The 22,222-nt window shown below is 40.8% G+C and overlaps 1 protein-coding gene across 1 annotated transcript in view; it reads left to right on the top strand.

The window, feature by feature from the left end:
• Window positions 1–2,445: 2,445 nt before the first annotated feature.
• The window catches only part of LOC132834688 (sorting nexin-1-like), a 33,859-nt gene continuing 14,082 nt past the window's right edge, over window positions 2,446–22,222 (top strand). The window contains exons 1-6 of the mRNA XM_060853646.1: window positions 2,446–2,544; window positions 12,651–12,744; window positions 16,494–16,621; window positions 17,458–17,533; window positions 20,788–20,831; window positions 21,144–21,285. Of these exons, the coding sequence (XP_060709629.1) occupies window positions 2,458–2,544; window positions 12,651–12,744; window positions 16,494–16,621; window positions 17,458–17,533; window positions 20,788–20,831; window positions 21,144–21,285 (571 nt within the window). The 5' untranslated portion in view covers window positions 2,446–2,457. The remainder of the gene's footprint in view (window positions 2,545–12,650; window positions 12,745–16,493; window positions 16,622–17,457; window positions 17,534–20,787; window positions 20,832–21,143; window positions 21,286–22,222) is intronic.

The raw sequence follows: 22,222 nt of genomic DNA, 5'->3' as shown, positions 1-22,222 counted from the left end.
GTGCTTTCATCTTCTTTCTCCTTCATTAGGTAATTATTCTACACTTGTATGTTCTTACAACAGTTGACCGAGTGTCAAAATAATTCGTGGGCAATTTTGAATGAACTGAAGGCATTTCTATCTTATGCAATTTAAGAATTTAATTACTTTATACATAAATTCACTAATTCATAAATAATGAAAAACAATTAAGTTTTCAAAACAAAATAAAGTAACCGAGGTAGATTTATCCAAAACGTTGCACTCAATTGGAACCTTGTCTTTCCCTAAGGGCAAACATTGTCAAGCATGAGATTTACAAAAAAAAACTAATTCTAAAGATGGAATGCCAACATTCGCTGTCTATCTTTATTTGTCCAGACTGTATGACTTGATAGTATAAAGTGGGGCGTTAAGAGCCAATGCTGTTGACCTGAAGTTACCAAAATAGTTTTAAGGATTGAAGATGTCATTTCTTCAAGGGTATTAGTGAATCTGAATTTTTTTAAACAACAATCTGGTAGCTTCACAGTCAATTTTACTGCATTTTCCAGTTTTGAGTCAGCAAATACAAACATAATAATTAAGACAGGAGTAATTCAGCCCCTCAAGCCTCCTCCACCACTTAATACAATCATGGCTGATCTCATCTCGGCCTCAATTCCACTTTCCTGCCCATTCTCACCCGCAAACCCATTACTAATTAAAAATGTGTCTACTTAAACTTATTCAATGTCCCAACCTCAATCACACTGAGGTAGTGAATTCCAGATTAGGACACTTTGAGAGGAAGACTTTTTCCTTATGTGTATTAGATCTACTACCCTTTATCCTAAAACTATGATCTGTCATTCTAGATTCCCCCACAAGCAAACATCCTCTCTACATCTTTGTTTCATCTCAATCAGATCTCTTCTCATCTTCTAAACTTCAGAGTGTAGGCCTAAACTGCTCAATCTCTCTTCATTGCACAAACATCCTCTGAATTGCAACTACATCCCTCATCAAAAAAGGGGACAAAAATTGTACACTAATTTAAACTCTCAAATTGTGATGGGAAGATATAAAACTTTCTGCATCACTAGCCCAGAACAGACAGTATCATTAAAAAAATGTTCAATACCTTGGGGATTGATTAGTTTATTTAATTGATCACAAGTCAATGCAAATGGGATTTCGAATGAGGCCACATTACTTTAAATGTTTATAAAGTTATATTGATAAAACATCTCCCATTACTGCGATAAAACTCTCTACTTTTTTGCCTTCTGGGCTACCACTATCACATACATCCTCCTTGGGATTGCACTGTTTCTAGGATTCTGTGGCTTGCTTTGTGCATGTGCTTTAGGTAGGATACTGAGCATCAGGCAAATAAGCAGTTGAATTTTGGCTGAAGAAATCTTGTTTAGTTTTTTGTGGGGGGGGGGGGAGAAATGATCTGCTCACTGTCAAATATGCATGCCTACTGTGGGTGAAATTTGGTTGAACTCATTAGCAGTGCATGTGTAGACTTTTTTATTTAAAGCTGAAAACACTTCTTTCTAGTTGAAAATGTGTTGCTGGTTAAAGCACAGCAGGTCAGGCAGCATCCAAGGAACAGGAAATTCGACGTTTCGGGCATAAGCCCTTCATCAGACTTTAACACTTCTTTCTACACTACTTTCATTCTATGCTCATAGAAGTAAACTGTGCTTTGTACATAACTCTGAAACCAATAGGTGTTTTTAAAAGTTGGATGTAAAATTTCTAATATAAGCATGACTTGATTAAAAAAAATGTTTATAAAGTAAATTAATGCCATCAAAATACAGACGAATGAGGGCTGAGGAAGGTGGGGGTGGCACAACACAGCGACCTGACAGCACCAGGGACCCAGGTTCGATTCCACCTTCAGGCGACTGTCTGTGAAGAGTTGGCACATTGTGTCCGCCCACACTCCAAAGATGTGTAAATGAGGTGGATTGGTTTAGGGATAGGGCGGGACATTCTTCAGAGGGTCGGTGTTGATGGGCTGAGTGGCCTGCTTCCATGATCTGTAGTATGAAAGGATTTTTTTTGGACTGTATGTATTATTTTATGTGAATAAGGTGGTAATGACGACTAAATCTGTATTTTAAAGATATTTCTATCTCAGGGGTTGTTGAAGATAACAATTTACCTCAGGAGGCGGTGACATCGAGAATATTCTGAGGGGGTGGCGGGGCACAAACCAACCCTTCCAATCAACCGCCAGGAGAACAATAAAGTCTTGTTGCTGAGGGGCGGGGAACAATAAAGTCTTGTTGCTGAGGGGCGGGGAACAATAAAGTCTTGTTGCTGAGGGGCAGGGAACAATAAAGTCTTGTTGCTGAGGGGCGGGGAACAATAAAGTCTTGTTGTTCAATGGTGGAGAACAATAAAGACAGGACGTTGAGGGGCGGGGCCTCCAGCCCGCTGTGGGAGTAATAAAGTTTTGTTGTGGTTGTCAGGTACAAGATGGCGGCGGAGCTACGGCCGCCTCTGATCCTCGATCCTGAGTCTGAGGGAGACAGCGCCGAGGGGGAGGACATCTTCACCGGCAGCGTGAGTCTGTCCAGCCGCCGTGAGCTTCCCCCTGAGCTGGGGGTAGGGAGCGAGGTCCCTGCGGTTTGGGGGAAAAACCAGGAAGAAATGAAGAGGGGGCGGAGGGTGGATGGTGCGAAAAGGAGAGTGTGACTTTTAAAGAGGGAAGAGGGGAGAGGGGGTGGGGTAGAAGGTGGGGTAGAGTGGGGAGAAGAGGGAAGAGGGGAGAGGGGGTGGGGTAGAAGGTGGGGTAGAGTGGGGAGAAGAGGGTAGAGGGGGTGGGGGAGAGATGGTGGAAGGGTGAGGGCAAAGTGAGGAACCTAGAGGGGTGTGGAAAGTTGGGGAGATAAGTGTTTGGGTGGAAAGGGAGGAGGAGGCTGTGGGTTTGGAGTGGGGGCAAGGAATGCGGTTTGAGACTGGAGTGAACGGAAGAATGGAGATGTTCTCTGGTCTTGGGATAGTGGTGAACAAACCCCTTGTATTGGGGCAAGTGAGGAGTGGAGGGTGTTTGCAAGCTTCCTGAGGTAAAGGGCTGTTGGAGTGTGTGGGTTGTCAGTTGCAATTGTCAGTATGTTGTGACTGTCACGCCAAAGGAAAGTTTGATCTGGTTTTCACCACCAAATTTGGGGACACTCTGTTCCCCAGAGCTTTACATTGCTGTTGCTTTGCACAGGGAAGCGATAAATGCCATTGGGGAAATATGCCACTAAAGGCTGCAATTTAGTCCATGAAGTTTTCCTGTGAAACAAACCAATTGGAACTATTTTCCCCTGTTCTATCCCTGAACTGCTGAAAATTTGTCACTTGTCTATCTGATTTTGTTTTGGAATAATTCATTGCCTCTGCTTCCAACTTTATGCTATCCTCATAACTCTGCACACCATAGATAATCAGTTTGTCAATCTCTACTTGAAATAATTTTAAAGTGTGGAAAATTCCAAAGTTTCTCAACTCTTCCAGTTCAAAAAAAATTCTTATCCTGGTCTTATGACATTGCCCTTATTTTTAAGTTGTGCCCAATGGTTATAGACCCTCAAAGTAGGGGTAACATCTTGTCTATGTCTACCCTGTCTCTTTAAGTGTTTTGTAGTTTTCAATTAGATTGTCCCTCCTTCAAAACTGTAGAGAATACAGGACCTGTACCCCATCACTCTGACCACACCTGTTGTACCTGCATAGTCTTCAATGCCTTATTGACAAGGGCATCCAAGTTCCTTTGTTCATCTACACTTTTCAACCACTCATCACTTAACAAAATAGTTGGTCCAACACATTGGTCCTTTGGGACAAATATGTCCTGTTGCCTTTTTTTTGCATTGCATGTGACTCTTAGCACCATTGATCAGACCAGTGTCAGGGATTGCTCACTGGGATCTGTTTAAAGTCATGTAATACCACTTCATGCTGCATGCATGTTTGATATTGGTGTTCATGGATTTATAGCTTGCCTGCTGCTGTATTACTTGAACATTGCTTTGTCTTTTGTCAAGCCCAGGTGTACTTAGGCCAGGTTCATCCTCTGGTGCAAACCTTTGCCAATAGCCAGGTAATTGTGCAGGTGACACCTCAATGCGCTTTGATTGTGAAATTTACAAATTTGGACTTGTGCATGAGTGGATTGACATCTCCAACCTTTCTGGCAAGATCCCTTAAAAACAAATGCAAAATATTCATACTTCAGTCAGACTACACTTTTGGCCAAATTGTAACTTTCCACATACGGTTTTTAAATTGTTAGCATAGATTACACTCTCAACTAGACCACAGTGAAGTACAGAGCAGGAAGTTCGACATTTCGGGCATAAGCCCTTCTTCCTGAAGAAGGGCTTATGCCCGAAATGTCGAATCTCCTGTTCCTTGGATGCTGCCTGACCTGCGCTTTTCCGGCAACACATTTTCAGCTCTGATCTCCAGCATCTGTAGACCTCACTTTCTCCACAGTGAAGTACAGACCAATTTTAAAAATGCTAAGTTGTCCACAGCTGTAACAGGAATATCAAGTTCAAAAACAAGTTGCTGGAAAAGCTCTGGGTTCTGAGGAAGAGTCGTTTGACCTAGAACGCTAAGGCTGGTTTCTCTCAACTGCTGCCAGACCTGCTGAGCTTTTCCAGCCTCTTCTGTTTTTGTTTCTGGATTTACAGCATCTGCAGTGCTTTCAGCTTTTTTTTTAAAAGAAAAATCAGGTTGTTGCTACAGCAGTGCTGTATAGTCCCAGGCTTTCAGATATTCCCTTCCACCTTGATCTTCATGACTATCTGAAAGACTTCAAGCATGCTCGTTATGGAACAGACCAGGCACCCTAAAAATATAGTAAGAAACCTCTTCACTTAGTTTAAAGGTAAACGTGAGGTGCTGTGCTCCAGATGCAATTTGATTGGTCAAACTACTGTTAAGCAAAACACAATTTAATTAAAATGCCAGTTAAAATACAGCAAAAGAAAGATAAACTTGGAATAACGTAACTATTGGAAAAATCTACAGAACAGTAGATGCAGTAATTATTACTAATTAACTGTTTCAATAAAGTACATCCCATAAGCACACCCTTGGCAAAAGGTACATTCAGAACAGATGCTCATGCATAATCCTATCAAGAGATGCATGCAGCCCCTCCTCCCTCCCCATCTAAAGCAAACCTGTAAAATCCTTGGTCTTTGTGTCTTAACACACTTGTGCTTCTATTGTTTCAACTTTTAAAAAATCAACACCCAAGGTTTCAGAAGTTGTTTATCTTCTGAGTCTGCATGTTGCCTTCCCCCAGTTCTTTCTAGAAAAAAACCCAGGACCTATTAAAGCCACAGCATCATTACATTCTCCATTTTCTTCAAATGTTGATTTGAAATGAGCCTTGAATTTGGAGAAGTAAATGATGCACTTCTCCTTCAGCTTCTGCACTTCAATCATTTAGAAATAATTTTTTTTTGTTTCTTCTCTTAAACAGTTCCTGCACTTGTCACCCATGGTTGAATTTGTTTTTGTTCCGCCATCAAACAATGTAAATTTAAAATGGCATCTATTGGGTACTATAGCAATACATTTTAAAGGGACAGTAAATGAATCCAAAATATTACAATAATTCTTCAAAGACCTTCCAAAGCCTCTGTGCAGTCATACCTTTTGATGTACTTTCCCAATCCCGCTCAACCAGCGTGTCTCGTGCCTTCATAATCTTCCGCATTCAAATGCAACACCTTTGCTTTAAATTGAACTACCTCGCTTTTAAACTAAAAGTAATATTCTATCATGCTGTCACTCATCCCTAAAGGTTTTTTACAATTATCCCTTTTGCATTTGTATAATGCTGGATTCAAAATAACCTGTCCTCTAGTTAGCTTATCATGATGTCTTTCTAGAAAGCCATCACTAAGACACTTCAGAAACTTGTCCTTCACAGTTTTTGTGCTCAGTTGACTTTCCTGGTCTCTGTCAAATTAGGCACAATGTCTCTTGTTTATTTGTGTGCATGGTTTTTAAATGTCATATCAAAAGGATGGCACCTGACTGAGCAATCATTACAAACAATGAATCTTTGAGTAGTCGTCATTGAAAGTTTCTGTGATGCGTAGGACCTTTCAACTTCAGGGAATCATAAAGCATTCTTAGTGGGGGGGAAAGAAGTAATATTAGCAAGGGGGAGATCCAGACATTTGACTCAGTGGCCTTTACAAACAAAGTAAAGTAGTCATAGAAAGGTTAAAGCTCAACATCTGTTTAGTTGCTGGTCATGCACGGTAGCAATGTTATCTGCACGGTAGCAATCGATATTGATAAGGGGAGACGATGGCCTAGTGTTATTATTGTTGGACTGTTAATCTAGAAACCCAGGATTATCTAAGATTCCTGCATTGTACATACTACGAGCTTCTCTCCTCTCCTGATTTGTATTGTGTATTACATTACCGCTACTATTTGGTAACCTATCGATGACGCCGCCAGTCTGTACTAACCTTTGCTATTTTCTTGCTTTCCACCCAAACTGATTTGCTTACTAATATACTGATCCTATTTTGTATCATCAGTACAACTCCATGTCCTTCTGTCCTTCCTAAATTTCAGATAGCTGAAATATTCAGTTCCTAGTATTGGTTGTCACGCAGCGATGTTTCTGTAATGGCAACTATATCACAGTCACTTGCCTTGTTTGTGCTTTTGTATTTCTATCTTGTTGGAAATACTGTGAGCATTTGAATAAAGTGGAATATACTTGAAATTGTCTTCCAGGTGACCATGAAGAAAGATTAAGGTGGTTAAGGAATATCTGTGACAACCTGGGACTTGACTTTGTCTTTTTCAAATAATTCTGTATTTGGGATATACTCGATTCTTGGCTTTTTTTTTCTCCTCTTTTGAGTTTCTCTCATGGCATTTCTACTTTCAGTTTAACTCTCTTACTCTTCAGATTTTTTTGAACCAAATTGTCTCTCGATTATATCGATTGTCAGTCATCATGGCTGGTGGATTTCCAAAATTCTGAAACAAATGAACTTTGCATTTTGTTCCAATTTCTTTCATGATCTTCCTTCAGTTTGTCACAAGGTGAACACTTAAAATTTTAAATTTAAAAATTAATTTGTTCATGAAATGAGGGTGTCATTGGCTAGGACAACATTTTGTACACAACTATCCCCTGGACAACTAAGGATAAATGTCAACCACGTTGTGGGTCTGGAGCCAGATGTAAGCCAGATCAGGTAAGGATGACGGTTTCCTTCCCTCAAGGACATTAGTGAATCAGATGGGCTTTTCTGACAGCTAGTTCATTAGACTCTTAATTCTAGATTTTTATTGAATTCAAATTCCACCAACTGCCATGGTGGGATTCAAACCTCGGTCTCCAGAACATTTCCTAGGTCTCTGGATTAACTATCCCAACGATAAAACCACTAGGCTGTCCCCTCCTCTTAACAATATCTATTGCTACTCTGCAGATAACGTTCAGGATAAAAGTGCATGATCAACAACTAACTGAATAGACGTTGAATTTGAAGTTTTCAATGATGACTACACAAAGATCGCTGGGTCAAAATTCAGGAACTCTGCCTTGTGTGTAGCCCTACATTCCATATATTCTCCACGACGACTGGGGATGGGCAATAATTGCTGGCCCAACCAATGGCACCCACAGCCGATGAACACTTTTTTATGAATGCTTTATGATTCCCCTAAATTAAAAGGTTTTGTATATCATTCCAGCCCAGGTACCATTCTTTTGATATGGCATTTAAACTGCACACAAATGATAGACATTGTGTCTAATTTGATAAGAATCCAGTTTCCTTACTATATCCCTCTTTCCCCCAATTCCTGCTGGTTCTAGTCATTCAGATACTGATTAAAAATCACAAGGCTTTACTTCAAAGGGATATGAATAGGAAGGGTTTAGAGGGATATGGGTCCAATGCTGGCAAATGGGACTGGATCAGATTGACCAGACATCCCAATGTGGACAAGTTGGACCGTAGGGTCTGTCTCAGGGGTTTAACTCTGAATCATGTGTGAACCTGAGCCAGAAGCCTTCAGTCCCTGTGCCATTTCTATTTCCTTTCTGGTTGGTTTCAGCAGCCCCTGTCAGGAAAATGACCAGTGATGAAACATCCACTCAGATTGTGACAAGATTACAGTGGATGTTTCTAAGCTTGTGGAAATAAGATGTCTGCCAACAATTTTGTATAGTGGAAGTGACTTGTGACCTTTCTTCCTTGCCATTTAAGTGGCAGTTCTGTTCAGCTGTTGATCCATGGTGATATCTTGGCAGTAAAGGCAATGATGTGAAGGGAGGGATTCCTGTGTATCTGCTGCCCTTCTCTTCTAGATGGAAGTGGTCCTGGATTTGGAAGGTGCTATCTAAGGAGCCTTGGGAATTTCTGCAGTGCTTTTGTAGATGGTACACACTGCAGCTACTGAGTGGTGGTGGAGGGGGGATGGGGATATTTGTGGATGTGACACAAATCAAAAGGCTGTCTTGTCCCAGATAGTGACAAACTTCTTGTGTTGTTGGAGCAGCAGCCATCCAGTCAAGTGGGGATTATTCCATAGATGGTGGATAGTCTTTGGGGAGTTCAGGGAGTTACTTACTGCAATATTCCTAGCCACTGTTTGTGGACAGTCCAGTTGTGTTTCTGGTCAATGATAACCCCTAAGATGTTGATAGCAGAGGATTCTGTAATGGTTAACCCCATTGAATGGTCAAGGGGCAGTTGTTAGGTTATTCTTATTGGTGATTGTCATTGTCTGTCATTTGTGTGGTATGGATGTTACTTGCCACTTATATCTTACAGGATCCAGCTGCTGAATGTAAGCAAGATATTTGAACTTGAACAAGAGATCACTCGTTCAGACTTAAATTCAATTCCTGTGTAATAAGAATGCAGATGCTGATCTTAGATTTGTAATGTTGTTAACAAAGAATCATGAAATTAGGAAGAATCATCATTGAACATGAGAATGTTAATGAAGTTGGCTGCACCCATAAGTTTAATTGTCCATCAGCTGGTCTGCATGGTGGTTCCTCAGAGTTTTGTCATTTGTGACGGATTGGAGCAAAGTGGGCAGATGGGTGGGAATTGGAACAAGGCTCCCTTGTCTTTACTGTTGTGTCAGACCTCAGGCTCTGGAGTTCATGTTGAGGATTCCCAGGACCATTCGCTCCTGACTACATATGACCTTCAGCTATGAAACAACAAAACAAGCAAAAGTGAAAGGGATTAAAAAATCCTTGCCATGCATTGTCTCTACCCCGCACACTCTAAAGTTAATTAGCATGTTCAATATTTCTTTTTTCATAGAACTGTGTGCAGGGTTATGGGGTGAATGCAGATAAATGTAATTCCTCTACTGCACAAGGAAGTGAATTTATCAGCTGCAAAGATTGATTTTGTTCCCATCCTACATCCTCTTTGATTATAGCCCAACGTCCTGTACTGATGGTGACCTCCTGTGCTACAGCTACACTTTTTTTACTTGGCAAATCTATCCCTACTTTGAGCTGATCTGTTTGTGTCCACACTACACATTTCCCATGGTGGGATTTGTATGAATTATGGTACACATCTTGGTTTACATCAGACTCTATAGTAGACCAGATTTCAGAGCTTGGGTGTGTCTAGTAAAGTGGAGGAGGAATTATGCTAGTCAGAGCCTGCTGTTGCATGCAATCATTTAGGTAGGTCTCATTTTGGAGGCTTGGCTTAACAGGATTTGAATCAAACTACTCTCGTCTTGAAATTTAACCATCGTTGCTGGGATCCCAGTCTTGCTAATGGCTAGAGTTGTACTGTGTACTTGGTTTCCTTGGGAGACTGGTCCCTTATGTTATTATTATACTTTAAATGATTGTAAGAACATCTTTGTAATGGCAATCTTGACTTGCACTTCTTTTAAAGTAACTTGGCAACTGGAAGTTGCTCCTGTGCTGAAGGGCCTCAACGCTCAGGCAGAGGGGGTTTTATTGTGTTCTATATTGTTCAAATCATGTTAGACAGCCAGATGTTTTTGGTTTTACTTATACTGAAAGTAACTGAATCATCACGTAATGTAGAGGAAGCTGTTGAGTAATATTTTATAGTTGACTACTTTTAAAGATCCTGTCCCTTTGCTGGAGTCAGTTACAAGTGCAATAGCCACATTTTTAAATTACTTGTCATCTTTTTAACTTGTGAACAGTTTGTTGACCGAGCCCATGGTAGGTTTCATAGAAGATCAAATCATGTCTTCAATTCTGATCACCCTTCAAACTATGTCCCACAGGGATTGATACTGGGACTGCAACTGTTTACAATATATATTAATGACTTAGAGGAGAGAAACGCATGTACTACAGCCACATTGTCAGATGACACACAATTGAATGGAAAGGCGGGTTGCAAGAGGGATACTGAATTTACAGGACAATATTAATATTTGGCAAAAAGTTAACAAATTGAGTATAATGTGAGAAAATTGTGAAATTGTTCATTTTGAAATGAAGAATGCAATAACATATTTTAAATGGAAAAAAAACCTGCAGAAAGTTGCAACGCAAGGATTTGGGGATACTTGTCTACAAAAAGTAGAAAGCTAGCACATAGTGCAGCAGGTAATCAGGAAGGGTCATGGGTTGTTGGCCCCTATTCCAATCCTTTGGAATATAAGTACACCTGGAGTACTGAGACTGGTTTTGGGCCTCTCGTTTAAGGAAAGGTATTTCACTGGAGGAAGTTCGGAGAAGGTTCACAAAGATGATTCCTGGTATGGAGGGATTGTCTTGTGAGAAAAAGCTAAACGGGTTGAGCTGATTGTAGAGTTTCAATTACCAACCTCCAGCCTTAATTTTTTTTCATTATTTCATATTTGGGCATTTGTAAGTTTTATTTTAAGGACAGTTTACTCTGGCAATTCAGTTTGAGAAACCAAATCATCTTTTCTAATGAATTTAATTATCCAATATAAAATTGGGTGGGAATATGTTTATAGAAATGAGTTCATATGATTTGACTTGAATGACTTTTTGAATTGAATCAACTGTTAAGATCAGTAGGAACTGTTCCATTGCAGCTGATGTAAAAGTAAAGGGAGGAAGGTTAGTCTTCGCAATGACCTCTGGCAATGTCAGTAAAATGTGAATGATTATGCCTTAATCAAGGCTTCTGCTATCTTGAACCAGTTTAGTTTGTGCTTTTAGTCTATCAATTCTGTGGAAGTAAGCTTGGATTGGAAGTGAAGGGAACCCTAAATGTTTCCTCTAATTTGAGTGCCTTTAATAGGATTGCGCTCATTTAGAATGGATTTGTTGAAAGTCCCAGATAAGGATTATATTAATAATTGATCTGAATAGCTTCAACAGTTTGAGCTCCTGGGCAGCGTTGTGCGTCTTGAGTTATGGTGGTTTTGCTTGCCTTTCAGTCCCTGTACCCATGCCCCTTACTTGTTCTGATCAATTTTTGTTTTGCCAACCTAGTTGGATGTGTTCTGACAAACCTTTCTGAACATCACATCCCAAGGTGGGACTTAAACCATGATATTTTGGTCCAGAGGTAAGGGCGATATCCATTGGGACACAAGATCTTTACAAATCAAAGAATCCCTATTGTGTGGAAGTTAGCCATTCATCCCATGGAGTCTACACCAACCTTCCAAAATGCATCCCACCAGACCCCTACGCTATCTCCGTAACCCGCATTTGCCATAACCAATCCACCTCACCTGCATTTCCTTGGACACTGGGCAATTTAGCACGGTCAATCCACCTAATGTGCACATCTTTGGACTATGGGAGGAAACTAGAGGTCCTGGTGGAAATGCAGGCAGAGGCAGACACAGACAGAATGTGCCAACTCCATGCAGCCAGTCACCCGAGGCTGGAATTGAACTCTGATCCCTGGCACCCTTTTTAGTTGTTTAAGCACTGTGATAATAGTGGCCCACTATTATCTTGTCCTTTTTCTTCATTCTCACCACCTGTCCTTTTTTCCTTGCCTGCTCTCTCGGCCTCTTGGGAAAAAAAAATTTCCATTTGGACTACAAAGTAGAACCTTTCACAGGAGGTTTGTTTTGCTTTAAACAAGGTAGTTAATTGCTCACCAGTGGTTGAGGCTTTAAGAGTGTGTTCTTAGACGATGAATTGGGGAAGTAACATGGTTTCTCTATTTCCTGAGTTGCACAATTGTTTGAAGATGTGCCATAAGGAGTACTACCAATGTCCAGTTAGAGACAAATGGACAATTTATAGGTCTTAAGTGTCAACTTATGATCCCACTGCTTCAACCTTAACCTTGTAAATACATTCTTCTATTAACAGTTCTTCATAAAACTTAAGTGGTTGTTGTGGTTCTGCTCGCCGAGCTGGAAGTTTTTGCTGCAAACGTTTCGTTCCCTGGCTAGGGAACATCATCAGTGCTGTTGGAGCCTCGTGTGAAGTGCTGCTTTGATGTTTCTTCTGGTATTTATCAAAGCAGCGCTTCACACGAGGCTCCAACAGCACTGATGATGTTCCCTAGCCAGGGAACGAAACGTTTGCAGCAAAAACTTCCAGCTCGGCGAGCAGAACCACAACAACGGATACCCGAGCTACAAATCTTCAATCGGATTTTAAACTTAAGTGGTTCTATTGCTTTTATATTCAGTACAGTGAACTTTGCTGTTTTTTTTAGACCAGCCCCTCAGAGATGGATTCCACAAAGGTTTCTGGCAATAGCTCCAAGACAAATGGTATACACTCTGATGACGAGCAAGATATTTTTGCTGGTAATCAATTTAAACTTTCAGTAATCTATTTATTAATCATTTATATTGGTTTTCTGGCAGTAGTGCAGGTCATGGTTGCATGTTTTCAAGACTGAGAAGTCAAGTTTTTTACCCCACCACTGATCTCTGTAACCCTGATTCAAATGGCTGGTCCAGGTGAGTTTCTGGTCAGTGGCTGCCCCCATGTGGTGGTTGGTAGATTTGCTGGAGGTGATACCGTTGAATGTCATGGGGCAGTGCTTTCAGCATCTCCTGACCAGCAAGTCTTTGCCTGACACGATTGTTATTTACCATATCTTGCATGTGGACACAGACTGGTTCATTACCTGGGAACTGCAAACTGGCCAAATGCCAGTGAATGTCCTCATTGCTGAGCTCACGGTGGAGAGAAAGTATTCCAGCAGTTGTAAAGAGAAACACTTAGGATCTCTCAATTGCTAACCTTGAAGCAAGGTTTAGCCTTAACTTTTTTTTTCTCAAATATTATTGTCCAAAGGGTAGTTATGTTTTAATAAACTATCTTTTGAGCACTGCAGTGCAATGTGGTTGTTGTGGTCCATGTCGGAATAAACAGTATAGGCAAGACTAGGAGAGAGGACCTGTTTAGGGATTATCAGGAACTATGTAAGGAATAGGTCCTCAAGGGCTATAATCTCCAGATTACTGTCTTGCCAAATGCAAACTGGCATAAGGATGTGAGAATAAGGGAAGTGAACTTCTGTCTAAAAGGATGGTGTGGGAAAGTGGGGTTCCTTTTCATGGAGCACTGCCATCAGTATTGGGAGAGGAGGGATCTGTACCGTTGGGATGGAGTGCACCTGAACCAAGCTGGCACCAATGTTCTAGTGTCAATAGGGTGGTCAACAGGACTTTTTACCAAGAAGGTGGGAGGGAATGGGAAGGTAAAACTCCAAGGAATAGGATGGTCAATGGGAAACAAAGCAGCAGGTTAACATCTGTAGGGTTGGATTCAACTGCATGGAAAAATGTGATTAAAAAATGAAAAGGGGAGAACTCTGGTTATTAAAGTCTCCATCACACAAGTAGGGCAGTGTTTTGGAAAGGGTTAGGAATCAAACTTCAAGCGCACCTGACAAGTGACAAACCAAGAGGGACTGAAACTATTCTGTCTGTACACACACTGTATACAAAAGATAAATGAGCTTGTGCTGTAGATCAGAATTGGCAGGTATGACTTGGTAGGCATCTCAGGGGCATGGCTGCAAGGTGATCAAGACGAGGTGCTAAATATCCAAGGATAAACATCCCATCAGAAAGACGAGCAGTTAGGCAGAGGGGGTGGGAATGTCTTACTAGTAAGAAATGAAATTAAATCAATAATAAAAAATGAGCTTGGGTCAAATGATGTAGAATTTGTGAGTAGAGTTGGGAATCTGCAAAGGTACAAACTTCATAGTGGGAGTTACGTGCAGGTCCCCAAACAGTAGTCTGGATTTGGGACACCAAACTATATCAGGAGATAGAAAGGCAAGGTTACAATGATAATGGGGGATTTCAATATGCAGGTCGACTCAAAGTCAGGAATGTCTGAAATGGCTTTTTAGAACAGCTTGTGGTGGAACCCATAGGGAATACTGGGGTTAGTGTTGAGCAATGACACAGACTTGCTGAGGGTTCCTTAGGCAGTGAGCATAATATGATAGAATTTACTCTGAAATTTGAGAGGGGGAAGATGGGATCAGATGTAATGGTATTATAGCTGAATAAAGGCAATTAGAGGCATGAGGGAGGAGCTGGGTAGAGTTGACTGAGAGAGGAGCCTAGCGAGAAAGACAGTGAAACAGCAATGGCAGGAGGTTGTGGAAGTAATTCAGGAGATTCAATAATGATTCAACCAGTGGAAAAAGAAACAACTAAAGGAAGGATGAGCCAACCATGGCTGACCAGGGAAGTCAGGGATATTATAAAAGCAAATGAGAAACATATAATGTGGCAAAGGGAGTCGGAAGCTTACAAAGACCAACAGAAGACAAAAAATTAAATGAGGGTAAGCTAGCCAGTAATCTAAAAGATAGCAAAAGTTTAGATATATAAAGGGCAAAATAGAGGCAAAAGTGGGCATTTGGCTGCTGGAAAATGATGTTGGAGTGATAATATTTCTTTGTCAGCCAATACAAAGTACTTTATCAGTCTTCACAGTGGAAGACAAGAGTAATATCCCAAAATTAAGAGTCTGGCAGGAGTGAGTATGGTGGCCATCACCAAGGAGGTGCTCGGAAAACTGAAAGGTCTGAAGGTGGATAAATCACCTGGACCAAATGGGCTATACCCCACAGTTCTGAAGGAAATAGCTGAAGAGATGGTGAAGGTGTTAGTAGTGAGCTTTTGGGAATCATTGGAGTCTGGGAGGGTCCAGAGGACTGGAAGACCGCTAATGTAACCCCTTTTTAAACAAGAAGTAAAGCAAAAGTGGGAAATTACAGGCTGATTAGCCTGACCTCGGTAAGATTGGAGTCCATTGTGAAGGATAAGATTTGAGCACTTGCAAATGTATGGTATCAAGGAGAAGTTGTGTCTGACAAATCTGTTTGAATTCTTTAAGGGGTAATGAGTAGATTAGACCAAGGAGAGCCAATGGATGCTATCTATCTGAACTTCAGAAGGCCTTCGATAAGGTGTTGCACAGGAGGCTGCTAATCAAGAGAAGGGCCCTTTGTGTTTGAGGCATGGTCTTAACATGGTAAGAATGGTTGTCTGGCAGACAGCAGAAAGTGGGGATAAAAAGGTCCTTCCCAGAGAGGCAGCTGGTGACCAGTGGTGTTCTGCAAGGTGTTGGACCACAACTTTTATGCATTAATGATACAAAGATAGATAGACAGGCAGGGAGGCTGCAGAAGGATTTAGACCATGTGAGAGTGGGCAAAGAAGTGCCAGATGAAATACAATGGAAAAGTGTGAGGGCATGGACTATTTCAAAATGGGAGTTCTAGTTCAGGATTCCCTTGAGGTAACCTTGCAGGCTGAGTCAGTAGTTAGGAAGGCAAATGCAATGATGGCATTTATTTTGAGGGAACTAGAACATAAGAGCAGGGATGTACTTCTGAAGCTTTATAAAGCTGTGGTCAGACCACATTCAGTTTTGAGAGTAATGTTTAGTCCCATACCTCAGGAAGGATGTATTGTCCCTGGAGTGGGTCCAGAGGAAGTTAATGAGAATGATCCCTGGAATGAAAAGCTGAGCACATGAGTAACACTTTAAGGACCCTCTAGGGTCTATACTTGAAGTTTCCATGGGTGGGAAAGACTAGGGCCTGGAGGTATCGTTTAAAATAAAGGGAAGACATTTTAGAATGGAGATAAGGAGAAATTTCTTTAGCCAGAGATTGGCAGTTATTTCCACAGGTTCACCACAGAAGACTGGAGGCCAGGTCATTGAGTATATTTAAGACAGGTTCTTGTTTGTCAAGGGTTATGGGGAGAAAGCAGGAGAATAGGGTCGAGAAATTATCAGCCATGATCGAATGGCGGAGCAGACCTGATGGGCTGAATGGCTTAATTGCTGTCCCTGAATCTTATAGTGCCTCCCTTGATAGGTCTGGTAAGAAATGTTAACATGCTGCAATATGTTGCTGCTGAGGAAGCATGGGCCTGTTGCTGTGACCACACATCATGCCATTTGAGAGAGCTATGTGCATTGGCCCAAGGTTGCATGGTGGAGAGCAGAGTTACACAGTTAAGAGCTATTGAATTTAGAACCTAGGTTATATCAAATACTGTCTCATATGCAGAAGCTACTGTGGAGTTATCTCTGGACAGCCCTGAAAATGGCAATCAAACTAAACCATCCACTGCTGGTCTGACCGTAACGGCTCCACCTGGATCTGCTATACAATCCCAGACTAAAATCTATCAAGAGGTAAGGATAATTTCAAGTCTTCAATGTTATGATTCCCATGCCATGATACCAGATCCAAACCTTTTAACTTACATTTTGCAAGTATCATCCCACTTCTGTCTTGCTTTCCAAACTCCTCCCCACATTGTCTATACCTTCTGTTTTTCTCTGCTAGTAAACAGTAACTTCACAAAAAGATGAGTTGCCTAATGAGGAAATATTATCTGTTGCTCATCAGTGCAGGGCATTGCATTTTGATCTCCTGGCCTTTGATCCAGTTCTCCTGCAGCACTAAGTAAACCGTTCATCTGCCTGAATTATTCATTATGGCAATGGCATGAGGTGTTCCTAAACCTATACCATTTGCAAACTGGCCAGTGTTTGCTCGAGTTCTTGTGTTGCCTTTGCTTATTGTGCTTTTTTAAAACTGTTTCATTCATGGACTTGTAGCTAGACAGTGTGTTGCTATTTAGGGGTTGCTGCAGTCAGCTGTAATGCTGCTGCACTGGATGAGCAACTAAAACCATTCTTTTTCTTCTCCTCCTCGTCGTCCTCCTCCTCACAACTGAAACCAACAGCAATTTATCTACCAGTAGTTAATTTGGTACAGGCTAGTGTTAAATGGCTTTCTGGTGGGTGCAGCTCAACTTGCCACTAACTGGGCATTGCAGTGAGACTGTTCTGACTTTACAGTAGAGTTGCTGATTGATTAAATGTAGTTTGTTTTTTTTTCTCTCATCTCAGCAGTACCTTGCCAGGAAATATAAACGGATGGTTGAAATGTTTGTTCCTTTTAAGTTTATATTTTTTTTTGCTGGGATACTCATCATGCTGCGTCTGTTTGATTCCCTTGACAGTTGGAAGAGGAAGAAGTGGAGGATGAAGAGGATCAGTTTGATGTGAATGTTACAGTTACTGAGCCAGAGAAAGTGGGTAAGTCTATGATTCTGTTCCTGTCCCATTTCCCAAAAATAAGCTTATATTCAGGGAAAGTGATGCCTTTAGTAGAAGAGGTGGTATGGTGGTCCAGTGGTTAGCACTGCTGCCTCAGTGTCAGGGATCCAAGCTCAATTCCACCCTTGGCTGATTGTGTGTGGTTTACATATTCTCCCCATGTCTGCATGGGTTTTCTCTGGATGCTCAGGTGTCCTCCCACAGTCCAAAGGTATACAAGTGGATTGGGTATGCAAAATTGCCCTTAGTGTCCAGTGACCTTGCTAGCTAGGTTGGTTAGCCATGGGAAATGCAGGGATACAGAGATAGGTTAGCGAGGGTGAATCTGGGTGGGTTGCTCTCAGAGGGCTGGTGTGATCTCTATGGATTAAATGGTCTGCTTCCATTGTAGAGTTAATGATTGAGAGTTTTGACTAAATGTTCACGTGGCCAATATGTATTACTACATGCTGACTTCTCATTTTAAATGGTAGTTGTAAATTAGAGTGCATTCTCCATCAGCTGTCTATTTCCCCTTTTTTGTTCAGCGCAAATCTCCAATCCTGTCAGCGTTGACTTTGGTGCTTGTGCAGATTGAGGGATCCATTAGTCTTCAGTTTTTGAATTGAGGGTGATAGTTTAGTTGTGCTTTGAATAGACAGGAGCATGATGCTGATGTGAGCTTCTCTACTGAGTTCTTAATCAAAGCTGAAACTCTGCAGAAGCTAGACTCTCTAAGAATTGGAGCCAGTAAATGAGAAATAGTGGGAATTATTCTACAGGCCCCCCAACACTAATGATATTGGACAAAGTATGCAAAATGAAAGTGTGATAAAAGGGCAGCAAAAATCTTAAGTGCCGATAATCTGAATATAAATTGGAATAATCAAATTGGCATTTCCAGCATGGATCTAGAATTGTTTTTGAGTCTGAGTAGCACAGACTGCACCAACTAGAGGGTAGACTGTTTGTTTGATTTAGTACTGTGTAATGTAATGGGATTAATTAATAACTTCACCATTGAGGCATCCCCATGTAGTAAGCAAGCACACATGATTGAGTTTTACATCTAGTTTGTAAGGGAGAGCTTTAGGTTCCAGACTAGTATTTATGGGCATGAAATCTGCACTAATTGTAGTGAACTAGCATACTAAGCTTGGAGATTCTGTAAAGACACAGTGGGAGAGGATATTTTAGAACATTTGTAATTACACATTCCTACTATAAAGAAATTAATCTAATATGCTGACCTACTGGGGAAAGCATCAAACCTGTGAAAAACATAGTGCCAGCTTGATGGTTGGTAATTGAGAAATGGCTGATGTAATGAAATAATTTGCTTTTGTCTTCATTACAAAATACAAAAATAATTCCAGTAATAGTTGTAAGACAGGAGATGGTTGCAAGTACAGGTAAGCTGTTACAATTCCCAGGAAAGTGGTATTAAGCAAGTTGACATACTTCAGGCCTAGATGGACCTCGTCCTCTGTTCTTTAAAAGTTGTTGTTAAGGTAATACATACTTTTTTTAATTTTCCAAGATTCCCTAGATTCAGGGAATGTTCTGACAGGAAAGTAGCAATTTTAACACCACCTATGGAAATATGCAAAGGTGATGAATCTTCTTGGTCCAGTAAAGTAATTAATGACTTTCAGTGCTAACAATTAAGGAATGGTAATGAAATGTCAGTAGCTTTGTCAAACCAACATCCCAGCACCTAATTTGAGAACTGACTAATAAGTGATCTCGTGATGAGTGAGGAGAGCACTTCCTGAATTTCACTCCAGAGCCCAAGATCTGTGTAAAGGTTTTTTTTATTTTGCCTTATTGGCAATGAAACCACTTTGTAGCTTACATTCTACATGTTTATACTGAACTGATGAGTGAAAACCAAACTGCAGCAAATGAGTGCTGACCAAATAAGGACAAGGTTTTTTATTCACTTGCTGGCCAGAGCTGTCACTTGCTGGCCATTATCCATGGCCCTTGAAGGCAGTGGTGAGCTGCTTGGGTAGACCTGCAGTGCTGTTAGGGAGGGCACATTGAACCAGCGGTTGCAGTTTAACATGGTCATGTTGTAATAATTTGAAATTATCTTCTATAGGGCCATTTACCATGTCAAGTTTATTCCCTTTCTGATTTTGAAACAGCCAATACTCCAATCACCAAATTCATCCAGTTGTTTTTTTGAAAAAATTACACAAAGTATCCACCTCATTGACTATTGTTTCTTCTCTCTTTCTACTGCCCTTTTTTTCTGAATTATGCATGCATTCTTTTGACCCTTCCAACTTTGACCTGCCAATTAGCCCCTCACTGTTAGGGACAAAACAAAACTTCAGAAGCTAGAATCCAACTTTGCTGAGACATGACTGGAGCTGATCATGGAACTGGGTGTTGTGTTAATGTCACGGTACTGTTTGAATTTTTAACCTGGTTGTACACTCCATCACCCAGGTGGCTTTGCAGCCTTTGATCACTGCCACAATCTGGTGGAAAGAAAATGAGCCATCTCCTTGAAAAAGCCTCTGCCCTCGGCAATGTGGTTTTACTCCAATGGGGGACAATGACCCTCTGATCAAAGTGTAAATCTAGGAGCATTTGGTAATTGGGCTCTAGTTGGTAAGAGGCGGTGATATAAAGAATATACTTGTTAATACTGACTGGGCTTTGTTTAACTTTTTAAAATAAGCAGGTTGGCTGATTTTCTTGGTGTAGTACTCTGGCTAATGGGCCAGGTGCTGTCACCAGTCCATACACTCTACACTCCCCTTTTGTATCGTATAAATATTGGTTTCTCCTGAATTAGTATTATTGCAAAATGTCCTGATTTTTGAAAGACAGGCTTTCAGAGGAAAGACATTTTGTCAAACTATATTACGTGTTCAGTGTGTGGGAAAGAATCAACCTGTAGGGTTTGTGCATTTTGTTTGATTCTTCCCAAGAGGACCACCATCTTGATGTAGGGAGCTAGCTTTGCTGCTGTATTGTAATGATCTGCAATTCAATCAGGATGCAGAACTGAAAGCTTACCCAAGGTGTCTCCACAGGTCTGGTGGGATTGCCTTGGCTGAGTTAATGCAGCTTGCAACTGATCAGTCTAAACATTTGTAGCAGAAAGAAATTTTTCTAAAATCAGTAAATTTGTTATCCAGCTTGCCACCCTCCCGACCCTGTCGGCATTGCATACTTGATATTTAGAAGTAAAACAGCAGCAATGTACCTGGGATAATTTTTATTTTTGATTTCACTAGGTGATGGGATGGCAGCATATATGGCCTATAAGGTGTCTACTTTGGTATGTATCAGAGTTTGGATGTCTTGTAGTATTAGGTAACCTTTTTGTGGTATACCTATATGACTCGTTACTTCAATGCATTGATCTTTCAATCAGTTATTTAAGGTACATGGCTTGCTGAATATTTTAAATGTCATTGTGATATGAACATGGAAATGGTCTGAAATATAAAATGGGCAATTGAATTAGAGAATGTTCAACTGTCAAATGTTTTAATTTTGAGGTAAGGGTATGGATTTGATAATGATAATGGTGGATCTTGGGTCAGTCTAACTGTGTGTGTATATTTGAGTTGTGTTTTTGTTGTTACAGACCAGCTTATCAATCTTCAAGAGGAAGGACTTTAGTGTGAAACGACGATTTAGTGACTTTCTTGGATTGTATGATCGACTGTCAGAAAAACATTCACACAATGGCTTCATAGTTCCTCCTCCTCCTGAGAAGAGCTTAATAGGTATATCTGTAATTGGGGTTCAGTTTTATTTTCTGTAGTCTGCTCCTGGAGTGAAGATTTACTGAGTTTTGAATTGATCTTGAATCAGTTATGAAAGGAGGATTTGAAGAAGAATTGCCTTTTTTATTTAAGGAAGCACTTCATTCTGTTTGAAACCTCCCCAGAATTCCATTTAGTCTTTTTTGTGGATAATTTCTTCAAACACCTGGATTGTTGGTGCCTTGTTCTTCCTCTTCCATCATGCACCCACTGCCATTCCAATACTCACAAATATTTATCTCCGGATGTAGTGCTGGCTTGCATGTTACTTAATTTCTCTCCCATGTGGTGAAGCAACTGCTCTCCCCACAGGGTAAGTGTTCTGTTGCCTTGCCCTACATGAGTCTTCCAGAGAAGAGAGATGCTTCTACCTGGCCATGGTTCTTTTTTGTATGTTCTAAATCAACATTGTTAATTTAGCACCAAACACTCATCCCAAGCATATTTTCTTATGGGATACAGACTTTTTTGAATTGTAAAGCTTAATCCTGTCGTATTTGAAGTGTTATCCTTGGTAATAACCAGCTTAGGAATTTTTTTTCCCCGACTTTTTTTAGAGACCTACTAGCTGTGTGCAATATTCACGTGCATGCTCAAAAGCAGCTTTGCAGTGCCATATCATGGTATCTGCCTAGAACAAAGATGGTGCCATCCGTGTAGTGCACTACACTATACTGCAGGGAGTAGGCAACTTCAAGATTCAGCTCTTGAGCTGGTATAAACTTCACGATTAATCCATACCTACCCGTAATAAAGTCAGTGGGCTATCTAGTTTCAGTCATTGGATGTTTAACAGTAGTCACTGAGTATGTCTCTGTGCTAATCAGAGAATGAGCCTTGTTGACTTCAGTTTCTGTATTGAATCTTGCATGTGACGTCAGAGACTAAGTTCTGACTG

This window comes from Hemiscyllium ocellatum, chromosome 42 (assembly GCF_020745735.1).
Source record: "Hemiscyllium ocellatum isolate sHemOce1 chromosome 42, sHemOce1.pat.X.cur, whole genome shotgun sequence".
NCBI lineage: Eukaryota > Metazoa > Chordata > Chondrichthyes > Orectolobiformes > Hemiscylliidae > Hemiscyllium > Hemiscyllium ocellatum.
This window is presented reverse-complemented; position numbering and strand designations above follow the sequence as displayed.